General features: G+C 41.4%; 1 protein-coding gene across 1 annotated transcript in view; it reads left to right on the top strand.

The window, feature by feature from the left end:
* Positions 1-4075: 4075 nt before the first annotated feature.
* The window catches only part of LOC140729394 (unconventional myosin-Id-like), a 113331-nt gene continuing 105428 nt past the window's right edge, over positions 4076-11978 (top strand). Inside the window, exon 1 of the mRNA XM_073049080.1 lies at positions 4076-4224. Coding sequence (XP_072905181.1) covers positions 4130-4224 — 95 coding nt within the window. The 5' untranslated portion in view covers positions 4076-4129. The remainder of the gene's footprint in view (positions 4225-11978) is intronic.

The raw sequence follows: 11978 nt of genomic DNA, 5'->3' as shown, positions 1-11978 counted from the left end.
TTCAGTATTTTCTGTTTTATTTGAGAGAAACATCATACCCTTCTACCATTACCAAAGTAAGAAGTAATTCTACCTGGACTTGTTCTGCCTCATTCCAGTTCTATGTCCAATGTATATTTCAACCAAGCTAACTTGAAATTCCTCAGCAAATTTCCATCGGGTATTTTGAGAGATTGTGCTGACGATACAGCACTTCCTGAGTAGTGCTCACAAAATGCTGTAGAACTCAGCAGGTCAGGCAGCATCTATGGAGAGGAATAAGCAGTTATATTTCAGGCCGAGACCCTTCATCAGCACTCCCTGAAGCACTCAAGCACACAATTAGGTTTGAAATGCCTTTCAAGGCACACAAAGATTTTCTCCCAAAAGTAGACTTTACTTAAGATAAAAAATATATGTACAGAAGGAAGTATCAGTGGAGTTCAACCTGAAAAAGAGTGAATGATTCACTTTGGAAAGTCAAATTTGAAGGCAGAATCCAGGGTTAATGGCAGGACTTTTAGAACTGTTGAGGAACAGAGGGATCTCGGATCCCTCAAAATTGCCACACAAGTTGACAGGGTTGTTAAGAAGGTGCATGGTATGTTGAACTTCATTTGTCAGACTGCAGAAGTAAAAGGTTGAATACGTCCATAAATACTGCAGCAAGATGGTCCTGGATGTTTCCAGCAGTCTCTGATTTCAGGGGAATACTGATCAGATATTAACTGAACTGGATTTACTGTATATTCTCCAGAAGAGGTGAACTCATTGAAGCTTATACAATACCACCGGGGTTAGACAGGGTACGTTGCAGGCTGGCTGTGTCTGTTGGCGGGGATGCTGTTGCATAATATAGGGTCAGGCATTTAGGACAGGGAAGAGGAGAAACTTCTTCATCTAGGGTTAAGAAATCATTGGAATTCTATACTCGAGAGGCTTGTTTAATATTCTCATGATGAAGATTGTTATTGGATAATAAGTGATTTGAAGGAATGGAATAGGAAAGAGCATTAAAGTGGAAGATCAGCTATGATTTCAGTGAATAGAGGAGCAGCTTTGAGGGGCTGAATGGATTACCCCACTTCTATTTCTTGTGGTTTTTCAGGGGTTTTTTTTGTGTTTATTAGCTAGCCCTATTACTATTTAACTATCAAGAGCACAAACTCAGAGTTAAGCATTAGATTGCAGAATGTAGAACAGTGCAGCACAGGACAGGCATAAAGTTGTGCCAAACTAATTAAACCAATAATTCCTAACTAATGTAATTTTTAATAATGTAGTAACTCCTAATTCCCATGAAGAATTGAAAGTCTTGTAAAACCCCAGCCCAATTAAAGGAAAATATCTGGAAAACGCCTCCCTGGCTCCGTTGGGTAATTGCAAATTTCCTTGGATGCTAAAAATGCCGTCTGAACTCCCCTGAACCATTTGTTGACCTTTTTGCACATAAATTGCCTGCTGTGTTTTCAATAGTGACTGCAATTAATCGTTTGGAAAGCACTTCTGCATAAGCTTAGAAATGAGAACACATAAATGTAGTCATTCACATGAATGTAGAGAGTGAGATAAATTAGATAGTTTTCTCACAAAGATGGCAAAGGTGGAATAGGTTAAATATCTTCTACTGGTAAAATAAGGTTCTTTGATTTTGGAACTAAACTATTACATTTTTCTGTTTTCTGCATGTTTTTTGCCGGTGGGGGAGTGGGGATCTTAGCTTTGCCCTCTGTTTACGCATGGGAGGGGGGAGCTGGGGGGTGCTTTGGGGTTCTAACATTGAACTGTCATTCATTCTTTGGGGAACTCCTCTGTTTTCGTGGACGTTTGTGAAGAAATAGCATTCAGGGTGTATATTGTATACATTTCTCTGACATTAAATGTACCTTTGAAACCTTTGAAAAGCGACAAAGACCTTGCTTTGTGCCCAACCATTGTATTACACTGGAAGAATTTAAATAACAGCTTAGCTATGAAGTTTTTGAAAGGGTTTGACACCAAGTGTACTTCTCCCTTCCTTTTTGTCCATTATGTGAATACCATTCAAGATTACCGATAAGATCATCAAGACCAGAGAATCTTTTGATAATGCACCAATATTGAGTTAAACATACTAAAATAGCAACTTGCCACATCTCATTGCTTCCTGAGGAAGACATTGGCTTATTCATTTAAAATATTATTGATGTTTCTTAAGGAATGGTGACAATCATTCAAGAAATGTTTACAGTATTAATTTGTAATTGGCTTGAGATTCTCCATATTGCCTCCAGTAACGGAGGTGTTGTACAGGTGAATGATTCTGGTATTTCACAGGTTGCAAGTGCTTTAATATCAGTTCTTCTACGGTCAAACGCAGCTTGAACTGAGTATTGCTATGGCGTTCCAATCATGATTAACTTCTTTCCCCAAAAGTACGCTTCATTCATAAAATAGCATAGTAGTCTCCATTCACTTTACTAGACATACTATAAGCTTTACTTGTAACATTTACAGTATGTTAACGTGCAGTTGAAGCTTTAGTGAAAAGTATTCCATTAGTGGTAAATCTGAGAGGATATTATACCCTGCAGAAGCTTGGTGGTGGCAGCACCAAGTTTCAAACGATCCTTCAACGTGTACACTTGCTCCTTGTGCTGTACTAGTCTGATATTTTGGCTTCATCTCTGGCCACAGCTGAGGCTCTAAAGTACTGGAGATTTGCTAATGAGGTACCGTTGTTTAGAAAGGGTAGCAGAAGCAAGCCTGTAAACTATAAGCTGGTGGATCTGCCATCAGTAGTGTGCAAAACACCAGAGGGGACTCTGAAGCATAGGATCTATCAACGTTTGGAGAGAAAAGGTCTGATTCAGGGTAGGAAGCATTGCTTTATGTTGGAAATTGTATATGACAGTTTTTTTTTGAGTACTTACTTCAAGGAGGTATCCTAGAGGAGAGATAAGGGTCAGGCAGTGGATGTGGTTTATATGGAGTTTAGTAAGGTTTTTTGACAAGGTGCTGGAAATCTGACATTAAAGCAAGAACTACTGTCAACACTCAAAGCGTCAGGCAGGATCTGAATAATCAGAAATAGAATTAATGTTTCAGATCAAAGACTCTTTGACAGGACTGGAAAGAGAGAAAACAAGTGACTTTTAAACTGGTATGAAGGTAGGAGAGGAATGGGTAAGAAAAATGGGAAGAATGTGTGCAGTAAGGGAATGAGAAAGAAAGGGATGGAGTTAGAAAGAGAGCAATGGAGAAAGGGATGGAGGGCGGAGCAGGACAGCAGATAAGGAGTGAAGAAGGAAGGAGCAAATGAGGGAAGAGGGTAAGGTAGGTGGCATCTTAAATGCAATAACTACAGTTAACTAGTTCAGGAAGTTCTATCACTTTTCTATTATAAGCTAATGCTGATGCACTTTATAAGGCCTCACAAACAAGAGTGAAGTAAATGACTGTTTGATCTGTTTCTGTGAGATAACCTGGCCATTATCACTGGAAGAATTCCTCTGCTCACCTTCATAATAGTGATATGTGGTGTTTTTATATGTCATCCTATGAGGGGCGATGGGGGTCTGAGTCATCTGATTGACAGCACCTTGCAGAGTGGACCACGCCCTCCGTACAGCTCCGCCGAGAGGGTAGCACTATCTCAGCTCTGCTGCTCCCAGAATGCAGCACTCAGCCTACCATGGCCCTTCTGCAGTGCAGTGCTGCCTCAGTAATGCTCTGGCCACACTTCACAAGTCAGTACTGCACTGAAGTGCCTACATGGGTTATGTGTTTAAAGCTCACATGTGTCACTGAATTCATAACTGCTTGACTCAGAAACAGGAGTGATAAGGTGCTAACAAAATAACAGAAATAAACATTGAATATTACAATTACCTGATGAAAACCCCGCATAAAATAAAATTCTTTAATTTAGCATTGCCTTAAGTTCTTAATACAATCGGTTTTATGCATGTCAAACAACAGTGACTTAAGGTGGTTGAGGGGAAATGGTACGTAACCACATGTCGTGACTGTGCGAGGAACTTCCCAGCTGATTGGAAAGTCATTGACTGCCGGATGAGCATCAGACTTACTACTGCATTGAAAGGAAGAAGCAGAGCTGAGCTCATACCACTTCCTAGGCGGCAGGTTCACACCCTGCTTTTCAAAGAGAATGGCTGAGCAGGAGAGCCTGGAGTACGGCAAAGCCGACTTCGTCCTGTTGGACAATCTCACCACGGAAGACTTCCTGGCAAATCTGAAAGTGAGGTGAGTGACGGTGGAGCCAATGGGTGAAGCAAAGTGGAATTTGGGGAGAGATCAGTGCTGCTTTCCTCTCTGAGTCAGGATGATGTCATAGTGTACAAAGTCAGAGAAGAACATGTGCGATATGTAAGAGAAGCACTGAAATGCTCTTAATACATCACATTTTGAGTCAAATCCAAAAGACAGTATGACAAGATAATGCTAAATAGGGTATGAAATTAATGACTGTGGGACAGCTAAATATATACTTCAATATCTACCTGGGGAAATTAGTTTCAAAGGGGAAATCCAATGGGCTTAATGATCTTTTAAATTTATAACCATAGTTACTTTACTGACTCTGAGTCAAAATGCTGTTTCAAACTCTGCTCCAGAAATGTGAGAATGTACTCTCATGACATGGACCATGGTGGAATAGAGGTTAACTTACTGGACCATTCATCCAGAGTCAGAATCCCATCCCAACAGCGGGGATACTTCAATGAAAGCAGGGCATTGATGAACAGGTTACAGGAAATGAGTGGCATCATTCCATTGATTTGCTTATGTTTGACTGTAGACTGATAGGGTGATCATTGGCTTTGTCTGGTTTGTTTTGTGACAGCTGAGCAAACACATCTGGTCAAATTTCCTCACTGGTAGTTAGATGCCATTTCTAACTGTACTAAAACATCTTTGCTAGAGGCATGGCTAGTTCTTGTCCCCAGGCTTTCAGTGCCAAATCAGAGATGTTGTCCACTAGAATTACGATTGTCCTACTTTGCGCTCTCAGTCATAGTGTCATTGAGTAGCACAGCAGGGAAAAAGGCCTTTCGGGCTAACAGTTGCATCTGACAAAGGTAACCCTATTTGCTTGTATTTGACCTCTCATATCCATGTACCCATTGTCACTGTTCTTATTTCAACATTTCCTCTGGCAGCTCATTCCATATACGTGCCACCCTGTGTGCAAAGAAGTTGTCTGTCAGATCCCATTAAAATCTGTCCCGCTCACACCCTAAACCTATGCCCTCTAGTTTATGGGACATTTTCTCATGGAAAAAGACTGTGCACATTTACCTTATCAATGCCCCACATAATCTCATACACTCCTCTAAGGATAGCCCTCAGATTCCTATGCTCAAATGAAAATGTCCTAGCCTCTCAACATCTCCTTCTAATTTCAGACTCGGTCATGGTCCTAGTAATTTTGTTATAAATCTTTTTTGCACTTTTTTCCAACTTAATTAAATGCTTTTTATAAAAAGGAAGTGAAAAATTTCACAATATTCCATGTTTGGCCTCACCAACATCTTGTACAACTGCAACATAATGTCCCAGCTCCAATACTTATTGCACAACCAATGGACTCACTTTCAAGAATTATTCATCTCATGTTCTCGATACTTATTGCTTAGTTATTTATATTAGTGTTTCTTCTTCTTGCATTTGTAAAGTTTGTTAGGGCACTCTGTTTGGATGCCCTAGCTGGGCAGCCCTTCATTGATTCTGTTATAGTTACTATTCTATAGATTTGTTGGGTATGCCCACAAGAAACTGAATCTCAGGGTTGTATACGGTGACATATATGTACTGATATGATAATAAAATTTACTTTGAACTCTGAACTTTAACTGATGAAGGATAGCAAACCAGATGCCTTCTTCACCACCCCATCTGCCAGTGATGCCATATTATAGAAATTATTAGTTGTCCTCCTCAGTCCCTCTATTCTACAACACCTCCCAGGGCTCTACTACTTACTGTGAAAGTCCTACTTTGATTTAACTTCCTAAAATACACCATATTGCACTTACCAGAATTGAATATCATTTGCCATTCCATGGTCCACTTCCTTAGCTGAATAAAATCCCCTGTAATGTTTACCTTCTTCACTGTTTATGATACCTTCTATTTTCATCTCTTCTGTATATAAGGTTCCTATGGAGTGACTTGAATTAATTGAAAAATGGATTCTATTATAAGACCATAAGACATAGGAGTAGAATGAGGCCACTCAGCCCATTGGGTCTGCTCAGACAGCCCATCATGGCCGATCTATTATCCCTCTCAACCCTATTCTCCTGCCTTCTTCCCATAACTTTTGACATCCTTACTAATCCATAACCTATCAACCTCTACATTAAATATACCCAATGACTTGGCCTCCACAGATTCACCACCCTCTGGCTAAAGAAATTCCTTCTCAACTCTGTTCAAAATGGACATATCTGTATCCTGAGACTGGGCCCACTGGTCTTAGACTCACCCACTACACGAACCATCCCCTCCAGATCCACTCTGTCTAGGCCTTTCAATTTTTGACTGGTTTCAATAAGATCCCCCCTCATTGTTCTAAACTCCAGAGAGTACAGGCTGAAAGCCATCAAACACTCCTCATCTGTTAACCCTTTCATTCCTGAGGTAATTCTTGTGAACTTCCTCTGGACCCTCTTGAATGCCAGCACACCTTTTCTTAGATAATGAGCCTAAAATTGCTCACAATATGCAAAGTGTGGTAACACCAATGCCTCATAAAGCCTCAGCATCACATCTTTGCTGCTGATGCACCATCAATAACTCTCGGAGACGTGAGGCGAGAGATAGGCTTTTATTAGCTGGAAGAGAGCACTATCAGCAGCAAGAGACCATCACACAACATCCTGGAGACTGAGGGAGGAGCAGTGCCTCCAATCGCCTTTATACAGGGGCCTGTGGGAGGAGCCACAGGAGCAGTCAGCAGAGGGGCGTGTCCAGACAGGTATACACATAGGGGTCTGTGGGAGGAGCCACGGTCAGTGGGAGGAGCCACAGGAGCAATCAGCAGAGGGGCGTGTCCAGACAGGTATATGTAGTTCACCACAGCTCCTATACTCCAGTCCTCTTGAAATGAATGCTAATAATGCATTTGCCTTCTTTGCCACTGAATCAACCTGCAAGTTAGGCTTTAGGGAGTCCTGCACAAGGACTCTCAGACCCATTTGCACCTCTGATTTTTGAGTTTACTCCATTTAGAAAACAATCTAATCTTAATTCCTTCTACCAAAGTGCATGACTATACACTTCCCTACACTATATTCCATCTGCCACTTCTTTGCCCATTCTCCCAATTTCCCAAGTCCTTCTGTGGACTCCCTGATTCCTCAACAATACTTGGCCCTCCATCTGTCTTTGTATCACCCGCAAATTTGGCCACAATGCCATCAGTTCCATCATTCAAATTGTCCAAATCTTCGCCTCCTGCCAGTAAGCCAATCTTTTATCCATGCTAGTACATTTCCTTTAATACCATGGCCTTTTATCTTGTTAAGCAACCTATGTGCAATGCCTTGTCAAAGGCCTTCTAAAAATCCGAGGAAACTCTTTCCACTGATTCTCCTTTGTGTATCCTTCCTGTTATGTCCTCAAAGAATTTCAAAAATTTGCCAGGCAAAATTTCCCCTTAAGGAAACCACAGTGACTTTGGTGTACTTTATCATGCACTTCCTAGTATCCCAAAACACCTTCCTTAATAATGGACTCCAACATCTTCCTAGCCACTGATCTTTACTAATGCCTCCACAATCATATTAGCTACCTCTTTCAGAACCCTGGGGTGTAGTCCATCTGGTCCAGGTGACTTTTCTACTTTCAGACTTTTCAGCAACTATACTCACTTCTGCCTCCAACACTCTCGAGTTTATGTTACACTGCTAGTGTCTTCCACAGTGAAGGCTAACACAAAATACTTATTAAGTTTGTACGCTATTTCTTTGTCCCCCATTACTACCTCTTCAGTGTCATTTTCCAGCCTTCCAATATCCACTCTTACTTCTCTTTCACTCTTTATTATATCTGAAAAAAACTTTTGCTATTCTCTTTGATATTATTGTCTAGCTTACCTTCATATTTCATCCCCTAATGATTTTCTTAGTTGCCTTCTTGTTGGTCTTTAAAAGCTCCCAATCCTTTACCTTCCTACTATTTTTTATTCTATAATGTACACTCTCATTTGCTTTTATGCTGTCTTTGACTTCCCTTGTCAGTCACAGTTTTGTCATCCACCCTTCAGACTACTTCTTCATCTTTGGGATGTACCTACTCTGCATCTTCCAAATTACCCCCAGAAACTCTAGCCGTTGCTGTTCTGCTGTTATCCCTGCTAGTGTCCCCTTCCAATCAATTTTGACAGCTCCTTTCTCATACCTCTGAAATTCCCTTCTCTCCACTATAATACCAATACATTCAATTTTAGCTTCTCCTTCTCAAACTGCAAAGTGAATTCTATCATATTATGATCATTGAGTTCCTTTATCTTAAGCTCCCTCGTCAAATCTGGCTCATTACACAACACCTAATCCAGAATTGCCTTTCCCTTAGTGGGCTCAACCACACGTTGCTCTAAAAAACCATCTCTTAGGCTTTCTATAAATTCCCTCTCCTGTGATCCAGCACCAACCTGATTTTCCCAATCTACCTACATATTGAAATCCCCCATGATTATTGTAACATTGCCCTTTTTGCATGCCTTTTTCTATTTTCCATTGAAATTTATATCCTATATCCTGGCTACTGTTCTGGGGCCTGTAAATAAGTCTCACCAGGGTCTATTTTCCTTGTAGTTTCTTAACTCCAACTACAAGCATTCTACATATTCCAATCCAATGTCACCTCTTTCCAAGGATTTGAATTCATTTCTTCCTAACAAAGCTGCCACACTCCCTCTGCCTACCTGGCAGTCCTTTTGATAGATGTATCCTTGTATGTTAAGCTCCCAACTTCTCTCAGTGCAACTCAGTGATGCCCATACCTGCCAATCTCTAACAATGCTACAAGATCATCTATCTTATTTAGTATACTGTGCATTCAAATATAACACCTTCAGCCCTGCCCTGTATACATTACTACCTTTGAGGTCCTGCTCTTCAACATCTTCCCTAACTCGCTATACTCACTGAGCCAGACTTCTTCCTCATTTCTACCTACAGTATTGGTGCTAATATACACCACAACATCTGGTTGCTCACTCTCCCTCTTGAGAGTCTTCTGCGGCCACAGAATCTGCTGCCATTGCCGTTTTCAATGACAGCTGCCATTAAGGTTGTCAGTGATGATGCCACCCAGGAAGTAGAAGAAGCTGCTGTCCATCCCCCTAACTACTGAGTCTCCTATCACTATCACTCTGCCTGACTTCACCCTTCCTGTCTGGCTGCTGCTGTGCTCTGACAGTTGATAACCCCTCTCCCCACCATGGAGTGTCCAAAGGGGTAAACTTTTTGCTGAGGGGAATGTCCACAGGAAAACCCTGCACTGATTGTTACTTCTCCTGGTGGTTACCCATGTACTACCTGAAGCCTACACTGGGTGTGATCACCTCATTGAAAGACTCATCTATGAAGTTATAAGCCTCCTGGATGGTTCTGAGTGTCTCCAGCTCCAGATCCAGTTCCTTGACCTTGTCAGTCAGGAGCTGAAGTTGGGTGCACTTCCCACAGATGTGGTCATCAGGGAGACCAATGGGTATCTTTAAATCCCACATCTCACAGAAGCAACTCTACTGCCTGAACTACAATCCTGCCTCTGCTTAGGTTCTAGACAGCACCTGTTCTTGAGTAAAAACCTGACCCCTCTAACACTGTTCACTTCAATAATGGCTGCTCTGCTTACACCTTGCTTTTTTTTTAAAAAAATTGGCTCTTGCTAAGTACTGTTAACCCAAGCAATTTCCTGCTCTGCAGACAAACGCCCTCAGGACTTGTGGTGCAGATCTCAGGAGTCTGTTTTGATGCGTGATCACTTGGCATTTTTGGCTGAACGTGGTGTGAACGCTTCAGCCTTGTATTTGGATCATATGTTGCACTCGTCCATTGCTGAGGATGGGAATGCTCCTGTAGCCTTTCCCTCCCATTCCGGTTTAATTATTCACATGTATTCAAGAGCGGATTGCGGAAGTCTAACCAGTTGTAATTGCGGTCGTCTGTATTGTTTTTCTGCTTTTGTTATTTCATATGCTATTTGATAGTCGTAGAAGTTTTGCCAGGTTGGTGGCTCAATTTCATGCACGTGCCCACTGCTCTCCCTTATAATTTCAACGAATAAAAACCCAACCAGCCTTTTTTTTAAATAAAAAGATTAAGTATGCACACACTACTGCGAATGTGGTCTCCTGAAAGCCCTGTAGAACTGCACCAAGGATTTATTCCCCTTGCAAACTCTGCCATTGCAGTTTGGTCGATAAAAGCCAAGACATCATCTGCCTTGCTAACTTGCCGTGTTTTATGAACAAGGAGACGCATATCTCTCTGAACACCAAAACCTACTGGATTCTCATAATTTGAAAGGTATTCTGCATTTTTTCCCCCTGTTTTCCATTGAAGTTAATCACCTCACATTTCCCCACATCAAACTCCATTAACACCATTCTGTCTCCTTACCTAACCACTCTGTTCTTTAGCAGAATACTTGCACTCTCCTCATAGCATGGCTTCTACTAAGCATTGCATTGGTGGCAGAAGTGGTTTTATTAGACCTGGTACATTCATCGCACTCATTAATATAGACAGTAAAATGTGATAGGTCTCAGGACTTGTCCCTGAAACACTTCACTAGTAGTAACCTATAACTACAAAAATGATTTCTGTCTTATAAGCAGTCATTTATCTGTACTAAGATATTGACCCCAACCTACAGGCATACTACAGGCTGGAAAGAATTTTGATTTTCAGCCCACAAAGGAGATTCCTTAGAACTTAGAACAGTACAGAACAATACAGGCCTTCAGCCGACCTACTCCATGTTCAAGCTAACCCGTTTCTCCCATACAGCCCATAACCCTCTATTTTTCTTACATCCATGTGCCTATCAAAGAGTCTTTTAAACGTCCCTGTTGTATCAGCCTCTACCACCACCCCAAGAGTGTATTCCAGGCACCCACTATACCCTGTGTAAAAAAATAAACTACCTCTGACAGCTGCCCTATACTTGCCTTCACTCATTTTAAATAGATCTCCTCTGGTACTGGCCATTACCACCCTAGGATGTGCTGGCTGTCCACTCTCTCTATGCCTCTCAAAATCTAATACAAGCCACAACAAAGAGAAAAGTCCTAGCTTGCTCAACCTTTCCTCATAAGACATGTTCTCTAGTCTAGGCAGCATCCTGATAAATCTCCTCTGCATCCTTTCTAAAGCTTTACTTTCTAAAGTGTAGAGTGTTAGATGATTGAAATAAGATTACTATGGAACGGTTCTCCAAATTGAATCATACAAGATGATTAAGAGTTCAACTGAGTAGAAAATGGCTTCAGCACATATAAGCTAGCTCATTCACTGCAGAGAACAATCAATGCTGTTAATGGACTATTGAAAGTGTGGTGAAAGTTAATAGAACATAGAACAATACAGCATAGTGCAGGCCATTCGGCCCACAATGTTGTGCCGACCCTTAAACCCTGCCTCCCATATAACCCTCCACCTTAAATTCCTCCATATACCTGTCTAGTAGTCTCTTAAATTTCACTAGTGTATCTGCCTCCACCACTGACTTAGGCAGTGCATTCCACAAATGAACCACTCTCTGAGTGAAAAACCTTCCTCTAATATCCCCCTTGAACTTCCCTCCCCTTACCTTAAAGCCATGACCTCTTGTGTTGAGCAGTGGTGCCCTGGGGAAGAGGTGCTGGCTGCCCACACTATCTATTCCTCTTAATATCTTGTACACCTCTATCATGTCTCCTCTCATGAAAGCCATGAAATCAATTGATTAATAGATGAAAGGAGAGAATGAAGGATTGGTGGGTC

This window comes from Hemitrygon akajei, chromosome 1 (assembly GCF_048418815.1).
Source record: "Hemitrygon akajei chromosome 1, sHemAka1.3, whole genome shotgun sequence".
NCBI classification, from domain to species: domain Eukaryota; kingdom Metazoa; phylum Chordata; class Chondrichthyes; order Myliobatiformes; family Dasyatidae; genus Hemitrygon; species Hemitrygon akajei.
This window is presented reverse-complemented; position numbering and strand designations above follow the sequence as displayed.